The sequence below is a fragment of the Delphinapterus leucas genome, chromosome 2 (assembly GCF_059928025.1).
Source record: "Delphinapterus leucas isolate spDelLeu-1000000601 "Yukka" chromosome 2, BTC_Dleu_Yukka2, whole genome shotgun sequence".
Taxonomy (NCBI): domain Eukaryota; kingdom Metazoa; phylum Chordata; class Mammalia; order Artiodactyla; family Monodontidae; genus Delphinapterus; species Delphinapterus leucas.
Genome location: NC_143130.1, coordinates 107,068,542 through 107,088,319, shown reverse-complemented (window position 1 = coordinate 107,088,319; position 19,778 = coordinate 107,068,542). Strand labels below are relative to the sequence as shown.

The 19,778-nt window shown below is 40.0% G+C and overlaps 1 protein-coding gene and 1 long non-coding RNA gene across 5 annotated transcripts in view; one reads left to right on the top strand and one right to left on the bottom strand.

Moving 5' to 3' along the window:
• The window catches only part of LOC149750250 (uncharacterized), a 93,039-nt gene that overhangs the window by 47,406 nt on the left and 25,855 nt on the right, over positions 1–19,778 (top strand). The window lies entirely within an intron of this gene.
• On the bottom strand, positions 4,286–8,756 carry LOC111164194 (olfactory receptor 6E1). The gene is given in 3 exon segments (XM_089905596.1): positions 4,286–6,437; positions 6,439–6,498; positions 6,500–8,756. Coding segments are annotated over 3 exon segments (1,077 nt in total). The 5' UTR covers positions 6,998–8,756; the 3' UTR covers positions 4,286–5,918.

Sequence of the window (19,778 nt, the reverse complement as noted above, 5' to 3'; positions counted from 1 at the left end):
ATTGAAAGTTTGTACCCTTTTACCAACCTCTCCCTATTTTCTCCACCCCAGCCCCTGGCAACCACTTTTCTACTATCTGTTTCTATTAGTTCAACTTTTTTTTGTTGTTGTTCCACATATAAGTGATATCGTGTAGTGCTTGTCTTTCTCTGTCTGGCTTATTTTACTTAGTATAATGCCCTCCAGGTTCATGCATGCTGTCACAAATGTCAGGATTTCCTTCTTTTTTTACAGGATGAATGATATCCCATTATTTATGTATACCACATTTTCTTTATTAATTTATCTGTCAATGGACTCAGGTTATTTCTGTACCTTGGCTATTGTGAGTAATGCTGCAATGAACATGGGAATATAGATACCTCTTCGAAAAAATGATTTTGTTTCCTTTGGTTGTATATCCAGAAGTGGGATTGCTGGATCTTATATACTTCTATTTTTAATTTCTTAAGGAATCGCCATACTGTTTTCCATGGTGATAGTACCAGTTACATTCCCACCAACAGTGCATGAGAGTTTTCTCTTCTCCATAACTTTGCCCACATTCGTTATCTCTTTTCTTTTTAGTAATAGGCATCTTAACAGGTGTAAAGTGATATCTCATTGTGGTTTTGATTTGCATTTCCCCAAGGATTAATGATGTGAATCACCTTTTCATTTGCCTGTTGTATGTCTTCTTTGGAAAAATGTCTATTCGGGCTCTTTGCCCATTTTTAAATTGGGTTGTGTATTTTTTTTTTGCTATTGAGTTTATGTGTTCTGTATATTTTGGATATTAACCCCTTATCAGATATATGGCTTGCAAATACTTTCTGCCATTCCATAGGTTGACTTTTCACTTTGTTGATGGTTTCATTTGCTATGCAGACACTTTTTAGTTTGATGCAGTCTCACTTGTTTATTTTGCTTTCGTTGCCTTTGCTTTTGGTGTCATATCCAAAAATCATGGCCAAGACCAGTGTCAAGGATCTTACTCCTTATGTTCTCTTCTAGGAGTTTTAAGGACTCAGGTCTATGTTCAATCCATTTTGAGTTGATTTTTTGTGAGTAGTGTAAGATAGGGGTCCAGTTTCAGTCTTTGGCATGTGGACATCCAGTTTTCTCAACACCTGTTGAAGACACTATCCTTTACTGTTGTATATTCTTAGCTCCTTTGTTAAAAATTAATTGAGCATATATGCATAGGTTTATTTCTGGGCTCTCTGTTCTGTTAACACTGAGTTTTTATGCCAATACCATATTGTTTTGATTATTATAGCTTTGTAATAGAGTTTGAAATCAGGAAATGTGATGTCTCCAGCTTTGTTGTTCTTTCTCAAGATTTCTGTGGCTATTCAAGGTCTTTTGTGGGTCCATACAAATTTTAGGATTGTTTTGATAAGGATTGCATTAAATTTGTAGATTGCTTTGGGTAGTTATGGACATTTTAACACTGTTAATTCTTCTAATCCATGAACACAGGATATCTTTCCATGTATTTATGTCCCCTTCAATTTATTTCATTAATGTCTTATAGTTTTCAATGTACAGATCTTTTACCTCCCTGGTAAAATATATTCCTAAGTATTTTATTATTTTTGATGCTATTGTAAATAGGATTGTTGTCTCGGTTTCTCTTTCTGATAGTTTGTTATTAATGTATAGAAATACAACCTATTTTTGTGTGGTGATTTTGCATTGTGCAACTTTACTGAATTCGTTTATTAGTTCTAACAGTTTTTTAGAGGAGTCTTTAGGGTTTTCTATATATAAAATGTCATCAGCCAATAAAGACAACCTTACTTCTTCCTTTGCAATTTGGAGTCTTTATGTTTCTTTTTCTTGCCTAATTTCTCTGGCTAGGATTTTCAGTACTATGTTGAAAGAGTACTATAAAAGTGGAAAGAGTGGGCATCCTTGTCTTGTTCCTAATCTTAGAGGAAAAGCTTCACCGTTGAGTAAAATGTTAGCTGTGGGCTTGTCATATATGGTCCTTATTATGCAGAGGTAGGTTCCCTTTATATCAGCTGAACAGACCAGTTAATAGTAAGGAGATTAAATCAGTAATCAACACCCCTCCACCCAAAAAAAAAGGAAAAAAGAAAGAAAATCCAGGACTAGATGGCTTCACTGGTAAATTCTACCAAACATTTAAAGAAAAATTAATACCAGTCCTTCTTAAACTCTTGCAAAAAAGTGAAGAGGGGAAAATACTGCCAAACTCATTTTGTAAGGCTAGTATGACCTTGATACCAAAGCCAGAGAAGGACACTACAAGAAAAAAATGTTATACTTAATATCCCTGATGAACACAGATGCAAAAATCTTCAAAAAAGTTTAGCAAACTGCATTTAACAGTACATTAAAAGGATCATACACCATGATCAAGTGAATTTAGTCCATGGATGCAAGATGGTTCAACATCCACAAATCAAGAAATGTGATACACCACATTAACAAAATGAAGGATAAAAGTCAAATGATCGGGACTTCCCTGGTGGTCCAGCAGTTAAGACTCTGTGCTCCCAATGCAGGGGGCTGGGGTTCGATCCCTGGTCAGGGAACTAGATCCCACATGCTGCAACTAAAGATCCTGCATGCCACAACGAAGATCCTGCACACTGCAATGAAGATCCCACGTGCCACAACTAAGACCCAGCGCAGCCAAATAAATAAGTAAATAATTTTAAAAATCACATGACCATAGATGCAGGAAAAAGCAGTTGACAAAATTCAGCATCCTTTCATGATAAGTCTGCATGCCTTTTATTTCTTTTTACCATTGCATTGGCTGGGATCCTATAGTACAATGTTGAGTAGAAGTTGTAAAGTTCTTGTTCCTAATCTTAGGGGAAAGCATTCAGTCTTTCACTATTTAGTATTTTACTGTGGGTTTTTCATAAGTATCCTTTATCAGCTAGAGGAAATTCTCTTCTATCTTAGTTTGCTAAAATATCTCTTCTATCTTAGTTTGCTATCCAGTTTTTCTTTTTAATCATGAATGGGGGTTGACTTTTGTTAAATGCTTTTTCTGCATCTATTGAGATGATCATATGGTTTTTCTCCTTCATCTGTTAATGTAGTGAATTACATATGATTGACTTTTGGTTGTTGAACCAATCTTGTAATTGTGGGATAACCCCCACTCGGTCAAGGATGTATTACCTTTTTGCTATGTTGTTGGAAATAGTTTGCTAAAGTTTTTTTTAAGAATTTTAAAATCTATGTTCTGAAGGATATTTGTAACTTCTTTCTTGTTAGTATGTTTGTCTGATTTTGGTCAGGATAATGCTGGCTTCATAGGTTAATTTGGGAAGTGTTTCTTCCTCTTCTGTTTTCTGAAAGAGTTTTATAGCATTGGCATTATCTCTTTTTAAAGTAATTAGTAGAGTTAACCATGAGGACATCTGGGCCTGCACTTTTCTTTTTGGGGAAGTTTTTAACTACAAACGCAATTTCTTTAAAAGATGTAGGACTGCTAGAGTTATCTATTTTATTTTGGGTAAGCTTTGGTAGCTTGTGTCTTTCAAGAAATTTATCCATTTCATCTAAGTTGTCAAAAACATTAAAAGTTGTTCATAATGTTCCATTATTACTTTTTAATTCCTATAGAATTCATAGTGGTATCCACTTTCTTATTCCCCTTATTGGTAATTTGTGTCTTCTCTCCTTTTTCCCCTACTTTCTCCCAACCTCAAGTCCAGCAGAGAGACTCTTCCACCAGTTCCCACAAGTATCTCAGAATTGAGACTTGTTTGGTTTCACTGGCCTAATTTTAGTGATATGGCCATTCCTGAGCCAATAACCATGGTCATGCTCTGACTGGTTAGGGATGAAGTCACCACCACCCCAGCTCCATGAACTGAGTGGGGGAAGGGCCTTACTGAGAAAGATCAGGGACCTACTACTTTAAGAATGGGAAATGCATGCAGGCAGATAGAAATATGGCCATTACAGCATTTATGTTTTTTTTCCTAATGTAAAGAAGTCTAAAAATTTTACATAGCCTAATTTGTAAACTTATTTTTATATTTCTTCCATCAAAAAAGCTCCCTACATGTCTTTAATAAAATAATTTATACCTAAATTTTCTTTTTCATGGTTTATATCTATCTACTTAATTCATCCTGAATTTATTTCAGTTTAAGAGATGAGGTGAGGATCTAACAACTTTTTCTTCAAGGTACTAGGTAATCTCTTCATTTACCTTCATTTATTCAGCTTATTCCTTCAGTAAAACATAGTACCTGACACTTAACATGGTACTTAACTTTGTACCAAGCCCTGTGCTAAGCATTCTAACATATATTAATACATTGATATTTATAAGGATTCTATGAGGTAGATACTATTATTATCTCCATATATATCTGAGTTGCAAAGAAATATTGCTTACTCAAGATCAAATGGCTAATAGCTGAGTTCTGAACCTAGGTTTCTAGTAGCTGTTCTCAGTCTTTGTGCTATACTGCTTCTAAAAATCATTGATGTCCACAGCATGCCTTGCAGCTACTAGCTTTGCAGCTAGTAGGCTTCTGTTGTACCCATGCATATTATTATTATTATTATTATTATTATTATTATTATTTTGTGGTACGTGGGGCTCTCACTGTTGTGGCGTCTCCCGCTGCGGAGCACAGGCTCCGGACGCGCGGGCTCCGCGGCCACGGCTCACGGGCCCAGCCGCTCCGCGGCATGTGGGATCCTCCCGGACCGGGGCACGAACCCGTGTTCCATGCATGGGCAGGCGGACTCTCAACCACTGCGCCACCAGGGAAGCCCCCCCATGCATATTATTGTTCCTTTCAGTTGGCTTGTACCAAGAATCAGTTGTTTCTAAGCCTTGATGTAATAGTTGGACTTGTTATTGTAATGACATTTTAACTAAATAAAGATAAGCCAATGAAATACGAGTATAAAAACAAAGCTATTTCTATGAAAATGAAGTCAGTTCCTTTCAATAGATTCCATATTGGAATCTATTGAAAAAAAATTGACTATTGAGAAAAAAAATTGTTGACTGAGGTGTGGGCAAGGACTGTGAAGACTGGCAAAAGACAAACAAAAAGCAAAAATTCTAGAATTCTGCTCACAGATAGTTTCTTAAGCATCTTTACAATTTTTGTGCTGCTGAAACCAATCTTGAAATTTCATATTATGAATGTGGTTTAAACAAGAAATACTACAACAGTCATTGTATTCATTCTCAAAGAAAAGGATATTTATAGACTAGTGAGTACATATGTGTTTCTAGGTTTTAATTTCAAATAAATATTTAAGGCACATATAACATTTAAGTTGATATTCTGCTCTAACCTTTCTCCCACCCAAATAACCAACTATGTACTAGACCTCAATCTTTTTTAAAGGAAGTCTTCTAATGTGGTTATAGCCAGTAGTCTTGGCATCGTTTATTGACTTGACCTTCTTTACTGATTAGAAAGTCTACTTTAATTATCTGTTAGATCTTTATGTCTACTCTGCATTATCTTTCTAGGGTATCCAATTCCACTGTTGTATTTGTTTGTTTTTAAGTTAGTGTTTTTAATACCTGATACTTTTTTTGTCAACATTTCTTGGCCATTCCACCTCATTAATTTTTCTGTATATATAATATTTCTGAAGTCTATCATGAATATATTCTTACTGAGAGTATTTTTTTATCAATTTTGAAATGTTCTAGTGAAGAAGGTATGCTAAGTTTATAATTATAACTTAAAAATGAGGCAAGATTAAGAAACTCAGGTATAGGCTAGGGTCAGAAACATTAAGACATACCAGACATAGCTGTGGTACGCTGAGCTTTCTGTACTCTGAGAAGACTGTGTGAGCCAATAATGATGCATGTGAGAAACCACTGTAGATTAGAGGACATGCTGAAAACTATCTAGGAGGGGATAGTTCATGGAGATCAGGACAGAAGCGGCATTTGCAGAGGTTCAGGCAAGGAGGTAACTTCCTCCCCTCCTCTCAGGTCCGGTACATCTTTGTAAGAAGAGCTTGTTCACCTGCTCCCTAAACACCTGCTTCACCTGTTTGTTCCTCAGGGTGTAGATGAAGGGGTTGAACATTGGGGTCACCATGGTATTGAGCAAGGCCACCACATTGTTCCTGTCCTCGCCCTGGCCACCCTTGCCTGACTGGACATACATGAAGATGCAACTGCCATAGAAGAGAGAGACAACGGTGATGTGGGAGAAGCAGGTTGAGAAGGCTTTCTGCCTCTCCTTAGCTGAGGGGTTTTGCAGGATGGTGTGGAGGATGTGGCCATAGCAGGTGGCCTTCATGGACAGAGTGCCCAGTAAGCTGAAGTTGGCCAAAATAAAACCCAGAAGCTCAATCAGACTTGTGTCCGCACATATGAGTTCCAGGAGTGGAAAGTTGTCAAAGAAGAAATGATTAATGATATTGGGGCCACAGAACGGCTGCTGAAATATGATGAAACTTGGAACGATGATGGATAAGGAATCCTGTCATCCATGAACAAAGAACTAGCTGGACACAGACCCTTTTGCTCATTGATGGTGACATAACGCAAGGGTTTACATATGGCCACATACCTGTCAAAGGACATCACTGCCAGTCGGTAGAATTCTGTGGTTCCCAGGAAGAAATAGAGGAAAAACTGAAGAAAGCAACCTGCCAGGAAGATGGTTCTGTATCTTGTCAGGATGTTGGACAGCATTTTGGGGAAGATGACCAGGGTGAACCAGATCTCCAGGATGGCAAAGTTGCGGAGGAAGTAGTACATGGGGGTGTGGAGGTGCCTGTCCATGAGGGTGAGGACCAGTAGAGTGAGGAGGCAGGTCAGGAGGAGCCCCAGGAAGATGAGCATCTGCAGCTCACAGGCATCTGAGAGCCCCAGCAGGACAAACTTGGTGACAGTGGCGTGGTTCCCCATGGCTCCTCTGACCTCTGCTGAGGATGGCCAATCAGAGGTGTGCTGCACCAGGAGTCGTGATGTTCTGGGGATCTGAGGACATTTGGAATTGATAGGAAAAAGTGGTGAGTGTTGCATTTTGAGTTGAAGGATTCCTTTATTTTTGTTTTACAGAGCTCCCTTGGGGCTATCTTTCTCATGTATGGTCCCTGGTATGTCTATGTGTTAGAGGCGAGAGTGGTGTTGCAGGGGGGCCTAAGTAAGGCCCCAAACCAAAAATTATTCTTGCTTACTTTTGTTAACCAAAATTTTATTTCTAATTCTTCAACAATTACTTTGCCTCTAACATTATACCCTGCTTTCACTACCTTTCATTTTTATCTTTATTCTAATAATGGGTCTTCATCCATAAGTAGTTCATATTTGAGACTGATAACCTTTTTGCTTAACTTAGCCATTCACTACACAGATCCATATCCTCAGGTAAACTGATTGAGAATGCGTAGACACTCTATTGCTAATTCAATATTACCTGAAAATTCGATGCCTTTCACTAGTATTTGGATTAATAAAAAGACAAGAGGAAATCTATGAGAGAAGAGCACAACTCTTACCAATCAAAAATAGAAAAATCCAAGTAATGTATGCACAAATAAAAATTCCTTAGTGGGAGTTTGGTATTTAAGATTCTTAATGATCCATCCTCATATGATATATCCACGGTCTCCTTTGATTACATCCTCCCATGGGCTCAAGATACAATAAACCCTTTGTGATTTTTTTATTCTTTATCTATTTTATGCACCTATGTTTTAGCACATGGCATTCTTTCAACTTGGAATCATCAGCCTTTTCAAATCCTATTTGTCCTTTAAGTCTCTCCTCAATAAGTGCTGTCATTTCCATGAAGCCTTCTCTTTTGAATGCCTGAGTCTCTGTATCTCTCATAGTTTTGTTATATATCACTCAACTTTTATTGTATTTTATGGTTGTTTTTCATTTGTTGCTTAAAGATGTCTTTATTAATCTTTGCTTTTTATATAGCTCTTAGAACAAGTTTCTTGAAATAATCAGCTTTAGTAAATATTTACTGAATGAGTGAATAACACCTCAAATGTCTGTGAGTTGGATTTGGTGTTGTTTGACACAGAATAGGTTGAGGACATGTTGCTTATGTAGTACTTCCTAGAGGACAGTAACATTGCGGAGTAATATGTCAAGTAGTCTGTTAAAATGGCCCATCTGAAGAGGGTTTGCTTTTCCTCATTAGAAGGTGGAGATGTCTCCCCACAAAGATTCTCTAAGGGGAAACTCTCCATCTTTGAGACAGTCTGGAGTTCTAGCTAGTAAAGGGACAGAGGTCTGTTTGGGTCTGCTAGAGTGCTTCCAGCAGCAAACCAAAACCAAAACCAGAACCAAAACAAACATCCCCCCCCAAAAAAAACTCAAACAGGACTTCCCTGGTGGCTCAGTGGTTAAGGATCCACCTGCCAATGCAGGGGACACAGGTTCGATCCCTGGTCGGGAGAGATCCCACATGCCACGCAGCAACTAAGCCCGTGCGCCACAACTACCGAGCCTGCGCTCTAGAGCCCACGAGCCACAACTATTGAAGCCTGCACGCCTAGAGCCGGTGCTCTGCAATAAGAGAAGCCACTGCAATAAGAAGCCCACGCACCGCAACGAAAGGTATCCCCCTCTCGCCGCAACTAGAGAAAGCCCACGTGCAGCAACGAAGACCCAACGCAGACAAAAATAAATAAATAAATTTATTTTAAAAAATCCCCAAACAAACAAACAAAAAACCCCAACAAGAACAACAACAAGAAACCCCAAACCCTAAAAAAGATCTCTTTTTAAATGTCCACATCCCTGGAAGTTTCCTTCCTTAAGCATTATCAACTACTCCCTTAATGATCAGGCAGAACTGTAGCAAGAATTATTTACCAGTCACTGGAGAATAAGATTGGGACCCAGTTTAGGTACCTGGGATGAAGGAGATGCTAGGGGATATTAGTAGAGAGGATGAAATGGTAAACTGTATAAACTTTCTCTTTTTTATGGTTTTGCCTTCTCTTCAGCAAGGCTGCACTATTCAAAGTTATTCCACAAACTACTATTGTATATAACATTTGTTGACAGTTACTAAAGAACACAAAATAGTTGATCAGCCTCTGAGGATGTAACTAAGGGCTATTCCGCAGGGGTTATTTCTAGGCTCAATATTGCTTAGATACTCAGCGATTTGAAAAAGAGTTCTCTGTAGCCCAATCGTTTGGTTCAAAGGTGAGCCCAGGCAGCCAAGAAACGTACCCAGCTCTTTCCAGGACAGAAGCAGGACACAACATGAATGTGATACCCAGACACATCATCAGGAGCTAATAGAATGAGTATCATTTAGGCGAAGTCCTGGTGGGACACACTGGAAGAGAAGTGGGAATAGAGACTAAGATGAGGAAGAGTTGGATGGGAGTGGAAGGTGAGGAGAAAGCTCTAGGTTCATACTGAATCATGAGCTTAGCACAGATAAACCATGAAAAGACATTGTGATTAGCCTAAGGATATAGCTCATAGCCAGGGCTGCTTGATAAACTTCTGTTTTTTTCCTGTATCAAATGGGAGGTCAACAGCCAGGGGGAGGGGCTTCCAGATACAAAGGGAAGGGGTCCACTTCATGAATTCAGGTATTTCTCCCTTTATCCTTCAGGCTTGTGAGTGAAAGGGGAGACTTTCCTGGCAGCCTGAGAGCCTGGGCATGGCTGCACCATCCACTCACACCATTCATTGTTTTTTTGTTTTTTAAAAATTTTTATTTATTTAATTAATTTAGTTTTGGCTGCATTGGGTCTTCGTTGCTGTGCGCGGGCTTTCTCTAGTTGCGGCGAGTGGGGTCTACTCTTCGCTGCAGTGCACGGGCTTCTTATTGCGGTGGCTTCTCTTGTGGCGGAGCACGGGCTCTAGGCGTGTGGGCTTCAGTAGTTGTGGTGCACGGGCTTCGGTAGTTGTGGCTCGCGGGCTCTAGAGCGCGGGCTCAGTAGTTGTGGCGCATGGGCTTAGTTGCTCCGCGGCATGTGGGATCTTCCCGGACCAGGGCTCGAACCTGTGTCCCCTACATTGACAGGCAGATTCTTAACCACTGCGCCACCAGGGAAGCCCCATTCATTGTTTTAAGGGTCAGTCATGCAGTGGCCAGTGGGAAAGTCTCTATGGATGCCCTGGAGGTTCGTCTTGCCTTCTGGATAGTTCTAGCACCTTAGAAGGAGGGTGAGATCTTCTCCTTCTAAGGAAAAGCATTAAGAGTTTCACCCAGACTTGATGCTCTCCAGAGCTTTGGGTTTTCCAAGGGGACAGTTACACAGAGCACAAGGTGGGACAGGCAAATCTCCTCAATGTGAGTAACTTAATGGTTCTGCCTGGATAAACGTTGACTTGCCTAGCATTGACCTGGATGGTGGGGCTGAAGTTACAGATGAGACCCAGTGTGTGTGCTCGATGTGCCACATCTTATAAAAATTATCGAAGACAAGTGCCAGGAAGAGGACGGTTTGGGGAAGCCATTGCCGCTCTGCCATCCTCTGCAGTGCCATGGTGGAGATTACCCTTCAGGCCCAGGGTTAGGTGTCTAGCAGCCCTCTGGGGAAGTTCCAGTCAGGCCATTCCAAATACATTACTCACAGGAGTCCAGAAGATACCTGGTTCACATGGGTATTTCTTGAGCTTGCAATATTGTCTATGGGCTCTAAATGCAGATCTTATTCTTTAAGAATAACTATTCCTTTCCAAAGTATCCTGAATGGTCAGCTGGCGTTTCCCGGATGGGAGAATGGTTTCCTTGGACTTGGTCATCATTCAGCTCACAGGATCTGATGAGTCCAGAATGTTTTGAAATTTTCCACATTTCAGCAAGCTCACCCTGGGAGAAGGCTTGGAGGAGTTCAGTTATCATTTACTGGAATCTTCCTTCCTCCTCCTTTTAAACTAATGGGGGTCATTTCAACTGATAAAGACTTTTATTACATTCTCACGTTGGGCAAGTTTCTGCGAGTTGGTATTTCTTCTGCGGACAATGGGGCACTGTAAGACAGTGAATGAGCTACTCCTGGAATAAACACATCTCTTTGTGGAGGTGACATAAGGGCTGAGGGATTCGGATTGCAGCTTTGTTTTCTTCAGGGATCTACTCTTCTCCTAAGTTTTATGGTGCTTGTGATCCCTGGAGAATTAGTATAACGAGCCTCACTCAGCTTCTTCCCAACTCTTTTGGCTGTTACTTACTACAACTTTGCAAACAAAAGTTTCACTTGTTTGTTCAGATCAAGGATAACAGTTAATTTTAATTAAAGTAATAAATCTAATTATTCCTCTGAAATTGGGGCTCCTGTCTAATATTAGGCAGTCCTGTTATTACAGGGATGTAAGGAACCATCACAAGTAATATAGAACCTTGGCTAATCCTACTCTGGTCCCTACCTCACTGGGGCTAGGAGATGATAGAAGATGGGGTCCTAGGGGAAAGGGAAATAAGGGAAGGAAATGAAAAGGTTAGGATTATTTTTTCCCCAGCTTTATTGAGGTATAATTGACAAAAAAAATGGTATATATTTAAAGTGTACAGTGTGATGATTGTGTACATCGTGAAATGATTACTACAATGAAGTTAACTAACACATACATCACCTCACATAGTTACCATTTTTGTGTATGCATGTTTGGTGAGAATGCTTAAGATTTACTCTCTTAGCAAACTTCAAGTATAAAATACCATGTTACTAGCTATGAACACCGTGCTGTACATTAGGTTCCCAGAACTTATTCATCTTATAGTTAGGAGTTTGTACCCTTGACCAATACCTACCCATTTCTTCCACCCTCCCAGGCCCTGGAAACCACCATTCTCTCTGTTTCTGTGAGTTGGACTTTTTATTTGTTTGTTTGTCTAGATTCCACATATAGGTGATGCCATACAGTATTTGTCTTTCTCTGTCTGGCTTATTTCACTGAGCATAATGCCCTCCAGTCTCATCCATGTTGTTGCAAATGGCAAGATTTCCTTCTTTTTTATGATTTAATAATATTCCATTGTATTGTTTACCTGAGATAAATAGACTGCCAGATATTTTTCCAGCAAAGATGAGTTTATTTGGGATCAGCAACTCGGGGTTGCAACCATGGTGAGCCATGTGAAAATCCCTGCGCTACAAGTGAAGGAAAATGCTTTTATAGAGAGGAAAAGGAAGTTGGGAGGGCTATAGTAAACAAAGCGTCCATGACTTTTCATTGGCTGAGTCCTTGCCAGGAAAGAAAGGGAATCTTTTTTTCTTCCTGTTGGGCTTTGCTATCATCGCAGGGCATGAGAACTCCCCCTTCTGGTCTCTCAATTCTATTTAACTGAGATTTCTGCTTATTAATTTCTTACATTTTATATATATAAACCATATCTTCTTTATCCATTCATCTGGTGACAGACATTTAAGTTGTTTCCTTAGCTATTGTGGGTAATGCTGCAAAAAACACAGATTGCCGATATTTCTTTGAAATAGGGGGACACCCGGGATGCACTGGGCCTTAAGGGCTACTACTGCTGCTGCAGGCTGCTAGCCCACTGGACTTGATAGAGAAGCTGCTCAACTATGCGTCCCTGGAGAAGTGATTATGGACCATGGCAGTCAGTGTCTTGCCCACAGTTTGTTCTCCCAAGGTGTGGGGAGCTGGAAGCAATGCCTGCCCACAGCCCTGTCAGTGTGTGGCTCCCTCTCTGGAAAGAACCATCCAGTAAAGGTCTTTGAGGACCACAAGGAGGTCCTAACAGTTAAAAAAATTTTTTGTTTGTTTCCTTTGGATATTTACTCAGAAGTGGGATGGCTGGATCATGTGGTAGTTCTATTTTAATTTTTAAAGAAACCTCCATACTGTTTTTCATAATGGCTGTACCAATTTCCATTCCTAACAACAGTGTACAAGTGTTCCCTTTTTTTGATAAATATTCATTTATTTATTTGGCTGCGCTGGGTCTTAGTTGCGGCACATGGGATCTCCGTTGCCACGTGCAGAATCTTCATTGCGGCATGTGGGATCTTTAGTTGCGGCATGCGGGATATTTTTAGTTGTGGCAAGCAGACTCTTAGTTGCGGCATATGGGATCTAGTTCCCTGGCCAGGGATCAAACCCGGGCGCCCTGCACTAGGAGCATGGGGTCTTAACCACTGGACAACCAGGGAAGTTCCAACGGTTCCCTTTTCTTGACATCCTTACCAACGCTTGTTCTTTCTTTCTTTTTTTTTTTAATAATAGCCATCTTAACAGGTGTGAGGTATGAGGTGCCATCTCACTGTGGTTTTGATTTGCATTTCCCTGATGATTAGTGATGTTGAGTATATTTTCATGTACCTGTTGGTCATTTGCATGTCTTTGGAAAAATGTCTACCCAGTTTCTTTGCCCATATTTAAATGGGCTTATTTGATTTTTTGGTATTGAGTTGATTTTTCATGAGCCCAGGTATCTCTCTGGAAATCCAGAACCATCTATCCAACTATTTACTGAAGAGCTCTACCTGGGTGCCTTAAAGCCAATGTGTTAAAACTGACTGGAACCTAAATTGGAAAAGAATTTGAAAAAGAATAGATACTTGTATATGTATAACTGAATCACTTTGCTGTACACCTGAAACTAATACAACATTGTAAATCAAGTATACTCCAATATAAAATAAAGATAAAAATAAAACTGACTGGAAGAATATACCAGAGACCAATAAAACAACAATACTTGTTGCAGGTGGTAGTTTGGGGTAGAGAGGGACAGGGTTGACAGCATGATTTCTCACCATATATCTTTTAGATGAATGGAAAAAATGTGAATGTATCATCCTCCTCTCTCCCCCCATCCACTTCTGCCCAAACTTGCCCTTTTCATGTGTATTCCTGTTTATGTGAATGGTATCGTCATTTCCTTGGTCACCCAAGCCAGAATTTGGGGAGTTTTCCTGGACTTCTTTCTCTCCTTTACTCTCTTACCCCAACTTCTGTAATTTTGCCTCAAAAATATCTTGCAAATAAATTTCCTCTTTTTTCCATCCCCACTGTTATTGCTTTAGCTTGGGTTCTTTTATCTCTTACTTGGATTTTTTTTTTTTTTTGCAGTACGCGGGCCTCTCACTGCTGTGGCCTCTCCCGTTGCGGAGCACAGGCTCCGGACGCGCAGGCTCAGCGGCCATGGCTCACGGGCCCAGCTGCTCCGTGGCATGTGGGATCTTCCCGGACCGGGGCACGAACTGTGTCCCCTGCATTGGCAGGCAGACTCTCAACCACTGCGCCACCAGGGAAGCCCTCTTACTTGGATTTTAATATCTTTCTCACTTTAGTTCCCCACATTCTACTAGAGTGATCTTTTAAAAACACAAAACAGGTTATAATATTTTCCAGCCTAAAATCATTGGATGCCTCCATTAACCTTCAGAGTAAAATGTAAGCTTTCTAGTGTAGCATCCTTTTGATCTTGGGTCCACCTACTGCTCCAGTTTCTTCTTCCATGATTCTTTTTCCATAGCTTAGTCTTCAACCAAACTGCCTGTCCTTCTTGAAAATATCAGGTTCTCTCTGGCCTCCATACCTTTACATATGCTGTTCTTTCTACCTGAAATGCCTTTCTAACTTTGGCAAAAATCAGATCGAGTTTTCCATGAGAAAACTTTTCTGAGTAGTTCTCCTACCCACCCCCAGCCCAACCACATTCCTCTCATCTATAAATATAAATTCTGATATTGCACTAAATACAATATTATCACTGTTGAGTTTTTCCTCTGTATTTCCCTACTAGCTGGGTGACCCTGGACAGATCCTAACATCAGAAATTGAATCACATTTTTCTTTGTCTTTCGAACATCTTGCACAGTACCCATGTGGTGGGTTTTGAATTGTTAACCATTTTTTTTTATGGGTATTTCTTATCCCTCCGAGCTGTCTTATTCCTTCCATTTCGGTAAGGAAACTGGGAAAGAAATGTTATTGCAGAAGGCAGAATAAAGCCTTTTCAAGTTTAGGACTCAGGGCCTAGACAGAACCTGATGAGTCAGGGCAAGGCTTCTTATTTCCTGAGATTCTGCGTAACAGGGGAAAGAGGAGACTTGAAGAGGAAAACAGGATAGCTCAGAACTGCTGGGTCCCTGGGAAGGAGCATTGTACTCTGCCCTTTCCCAACCCCAGGCTGAGTCTAAGCGGGGAGATGACAGAACCCCACATAGAGTTGTGGGTCTGAGAACAGGGAGCACTTGTAATTTACTTTCTGGGAAGGTCCAGGGCAGTGGCTGTACCTTAGGGGAAAAGTGGCTGCATAAAATTCCTAGGCAGGTGGGACATTTGAGACCGTCAGAGAGTTTCCCACAGCTCAGAGAGGTGCAGTAATAAAGGCTAGAGTGTCTGAAAGGGGCATGGAGATAGCAGGGAGAGCCACCCAGCCTGCAAGGGCCTCCTTGATGCGAATGAGGAGCAATGTACCTGCTACCTGTGGACTGATGACCTAGGGCAAGATGGGAGGATCCAGAGGACCGTGGGCAAAGGCCTCCTTGTCTCCTCCCAGCTTCCTCTTAACTTAGACACAACACTGGAGAAAAGTGTGCTTGTGGGAGAATCCAGAACTGACTGAGATTTAATTTCTACCATCAGGTTAATGGGCCGTCTAGGGAAATTAAACTGAGTTTTAAGAATAGCAAGGAAATTAAATTTGGTATGCACGAGTTTGTGAACTAAGATTAGTATTTGCTTTACCTGGCATCATATAGTGTTATAAATCAATTAATTAAATATTAATGTAAAATTTACAAAGGAGTAGAAGTACATATATTAAATTGCTGTAAGTAAATTTTGCAATATAAGTATAATTTAGATTATTAATCCTTTCTCAATAAAAATGTGAATATCATGAAGGACTTTGAAATGGGAAAAAAAAGATTACAAAATTAGTGAGTGTCCAAACTCACTCATTCAGGTCATCTCTGCCTTCCAGTGTTTTTAAGATGTTTTAGCACTTTGTAAATTGTAGAAAACTAATCATAATGTAAATTATTCTTGTCTGTAGAAAAACACATGGATTGTGTTTATTAGAATGCGACTGACAATTTTCTGTAGATAGACCCAGTGTGCATGTATTTGCAAATTCATTTCAGAATTTCGTATCCCTATAAATGTCATTGCTCTTTGAATGCTTCTTTAAGCTAGTTGTAACATCTTACCGGTTTCCCTCATAAATTAATGAGTTGTTAAATAAAATCTTTGACATGAGTTCATATAGTTCGTGCTTTGAGAATATTCTGCAAGAATTGACCTCTGAAATGTCAACACAGCCTGCTAGAAGTGATTTTAGGGAGAGACAGAGAGTCATATCTTGGGATGTCTCTTATTAGGACACTTGCCTACTGTAGGTTGGAGCACTCTGCTATAATAGCAAAAGTAATTTGTAAGAGGTTTTCAACATTTTAGTTAACAGATCAATAGACGGAAACAGAGAAAACCGCTTAATCACAAAATGCAGTGAAATAGACTGCTTTCACTTCAGCGAAGTCACAGTTTTCCTCCCACAGTGTGTTCTGCTGATGGATGTGTTGAAATAAACATGTGACTTGAGAGAGAGATCTTCTGCATGGTACAAACTTTATTATGCCAACATCTGGCAGCCGGATAAAATGATAGTTAAGACCTGGAGTCAAATCACTCTTTAAGCCTCAATTTCCTCATTTGCAAAATGGTGTGTTCTGGTTACAGTTGCTGTGTAGCAAAGCACCCTGAACTTGGTGGTGTAAAATGTGAGTCGGGACTTCAGGAAGGGCTTGGCTGGGAAATCTTACCTGTAGGGTCTCTCATGAGACTGGGACTGCAATCATCTGAAGGCTTGACTGGGCTGGATGTCCAGGATGGTCCACTCACATGGCTGGCAGTGAAGACTGGTTGTTGGCTGGGAGTTCAACTGGCACTATTGATTAGAAATATCTGCACATGGCCTCACAGCATGATGGCCTAACTATACTAGGAGTTCTTAAGTTATGGCTGGTTTTCCCCAGAACAAACGTCCCAAGAGCCTGGTAGAAGTTGCAAGGCCTTTTCTGACCTGGCCTTGGAAGTTATATGACATCATTCTACCATACTCAGTTGGTTAAAACCTGCCCTGGTTCAAAGTGAGGGTATATAGGCCCCAACCTGTTGATAGGAACTTTGGCAAAGTCACATTGTGGAAAGCATTTGGGATGGGAGATATAGTTGTGGCCATATTTAGAAAATACAATCTGCCACATGTAGGTAATATTATTGCCTATTTCATGAGGTTTTGTGAGTATCAACATGAGAAATGGTCTTAATACAGGACTTAATCAGCATTTAAATACTGATTTAATTGCTTAATTTAATTAAGTGCTTAAGTACTGATTAAGTACTTAACAACGGTTAAGCACTTAATCAGTACTTAATATAGTGCCTGGTGCGTTGGAAAAGCTCAATAATTGTTACCATCATTATTACTTCAGCACTGCCCTTTGGACAGTTTTTCAGTTTGTGGTAAACACTATTTTGATTTTCTGAATTCTGGTTCTCAGAGAAATCTGATTAAGATTAGACAAAGGCCAAAAAATACAAGTGAAATTGAATGGAAGTGTATTGTTGTTACCTTTGAAGTGTCTTCTTGTCACTTTAAAAATTCTGAAGTACAGGACAGCCTTTACTTGGAAGTAAAATGTCCCAAATTGCAGGGGTGGTGGTGATTTGTGACCCTCTTACTTGCTTCGAGGTGATGAAAATGCTTTGGATCCGAACTTGCACTAGAGCATTAGCACCTATTGATTTTGGCTTTGTTTTCTCACTGTTAAATCTGTTGTAATGAAGTCAACGTAAACTTTCTTATCAAGGTTTGCAGGACTGTTCTTTATGACTGGAAAAGTCACAGAGTTTCAGATGTTCTGAAATTTAGCAGCAGTAACTTTCCCTTCCCAAAGCGATTTGAAATGAACATCCGAGACAATGAACTACCTCTGACAAACTCAGCTTGTGCTTTGTTGTCATCTGTGATGATTTACATTCCCCTTTCCTTGGCTGTGAAATCGATGTCACAGCTGCACTAGGTACTGGGCAAATGATGTTCTTTTTATCTGCTTTAAATATGAAACTGCGTTCTTATCACTGTGGGTTGAAGGACATCTTTGTACCTGAACACTTTGATTTGAGGGTGATGTCAAACAGATTTTGACTCAGATAAATATTCAGTTGTGCCAGGAATTACAAATAGAATCTTGTGACCTTGTTTCAATTAGGAGAAACGTGGAATGAGTTAAGGAAAAATGTATTAAAATAACATTTTTATTTTCTTTTTGCTATAAAATAATTTATGTTCCTCATAGGAAATTTTAGAAAATCCAAGCAAAAAGAGAAAAATAAAAATCACCTGTATTCTTACCACCTGGCTGCAATAATTATTCACATTTTAGAATAAGCATCTTGTGCATACACACATTTATATACACCACAGATTTTAAAATAAGGGATCGTGATGTACATGTTATTTAGCATTTGGATGTTTTTTTAAATAAAAAAACTTGATAGAGTGTGGGGATCTTTCCATGTCAGTAAATACATAAAATCAATTTAAATTATTTTAATCAGTTTCCTATTTGTCTCTCTGCATTTAGATAGTTTCCCATTCCCACAGTTACAAACATTATAAAGTATATCCTCGTACAGATATTTTAAAAATTTGTTTAAAAAATTATAGAAGTAGTACACATTAAAAAATTCAAATATTGGGCTTCCCTGGTGGCGCAGTGTTTGAGAGTCCGCCTGCCGATGCAGGGCACACGGGTTCGTGCCCCAGTCCGGAAGGATCCCACATGCGGCGGAGCGGCTGGGCCCGTGAGCCATGGCTGCTGGGCCTGTGCGTCCAGAGCCTGTGCTCTGCAACGGTAGAGGCCACCACAGTGAGAGGCCCGCGTACCGCAAAAAAAAAAAAAAAAAATCAGTTGAGTTTCTGTATGCTAATAAAAAAGTATCAGAAAGAAAAATTAAGAAAACAATCCCATTTACAATTGCATCAAAGAGAGCAAAATACCTAGGTATAAATTTGACCAATGATGTGAAAGACCTGCACAATGAAAACTGTAAGACACTAATAAACTGAAGAAGAAACAAACAGAAAAAAATGCTGTTATCTGGCATTGGAAGAATACTGTTAAAACGTTCATTCAGCCAAAGTGCTGTATACATCCAATTCAATCTCTAACACAATTAAAATAGCATTTCTCACAGAAACCAAACTAACAATCCTATCATGTGTGTGGAACCAAAAAGGACCCCAAATAACCAAAGCAATCCTTAGAAAGGACAGCACAGCTGGAGTCAACTCACTCCATGACTCCAGACTATACTGTGAAGCTACAGGAACCAAAACAGTGTGGAACTGGCACAAAAACAGGCACATGCACCAGAGCAATAGAACAGAGAACCCAGAAATAAACCCACACGTATGTGGTCAGTTAATTTATGACAAAGCTGCCAAGGACATACACTGGGGAAAGTCCCCTTAATAAATGATGCCAAGGAAACTAGATCCCACACACCAAAGAAAGACAATGGGAACTGTCTACACCGCACACAAAACTACCTGAAATCCACAATATTCCACATGGAGCCCTTCCTCTGCTGGCTCCTCTGAAAATGGACCCCCCTCAGCAGTCAGCCACATGCAAGAAGCTTCTCCCCACTTTCTCTTTACCTTTTACTTCTGGTGGTGCCTCCCAGCCAGTCCTGAAGACAGTGGGCTCCTGTCTGCATGGGTGAGGCCCAGTGTTGTCCAGAAACTGAAGCTCCAGTGTGTCCTGAGGAGACCCACCTCCCATCAGTGTGGACTCGGCCAGGCATTGTCCCGAAGCCAAAGCCCTGGCGAATC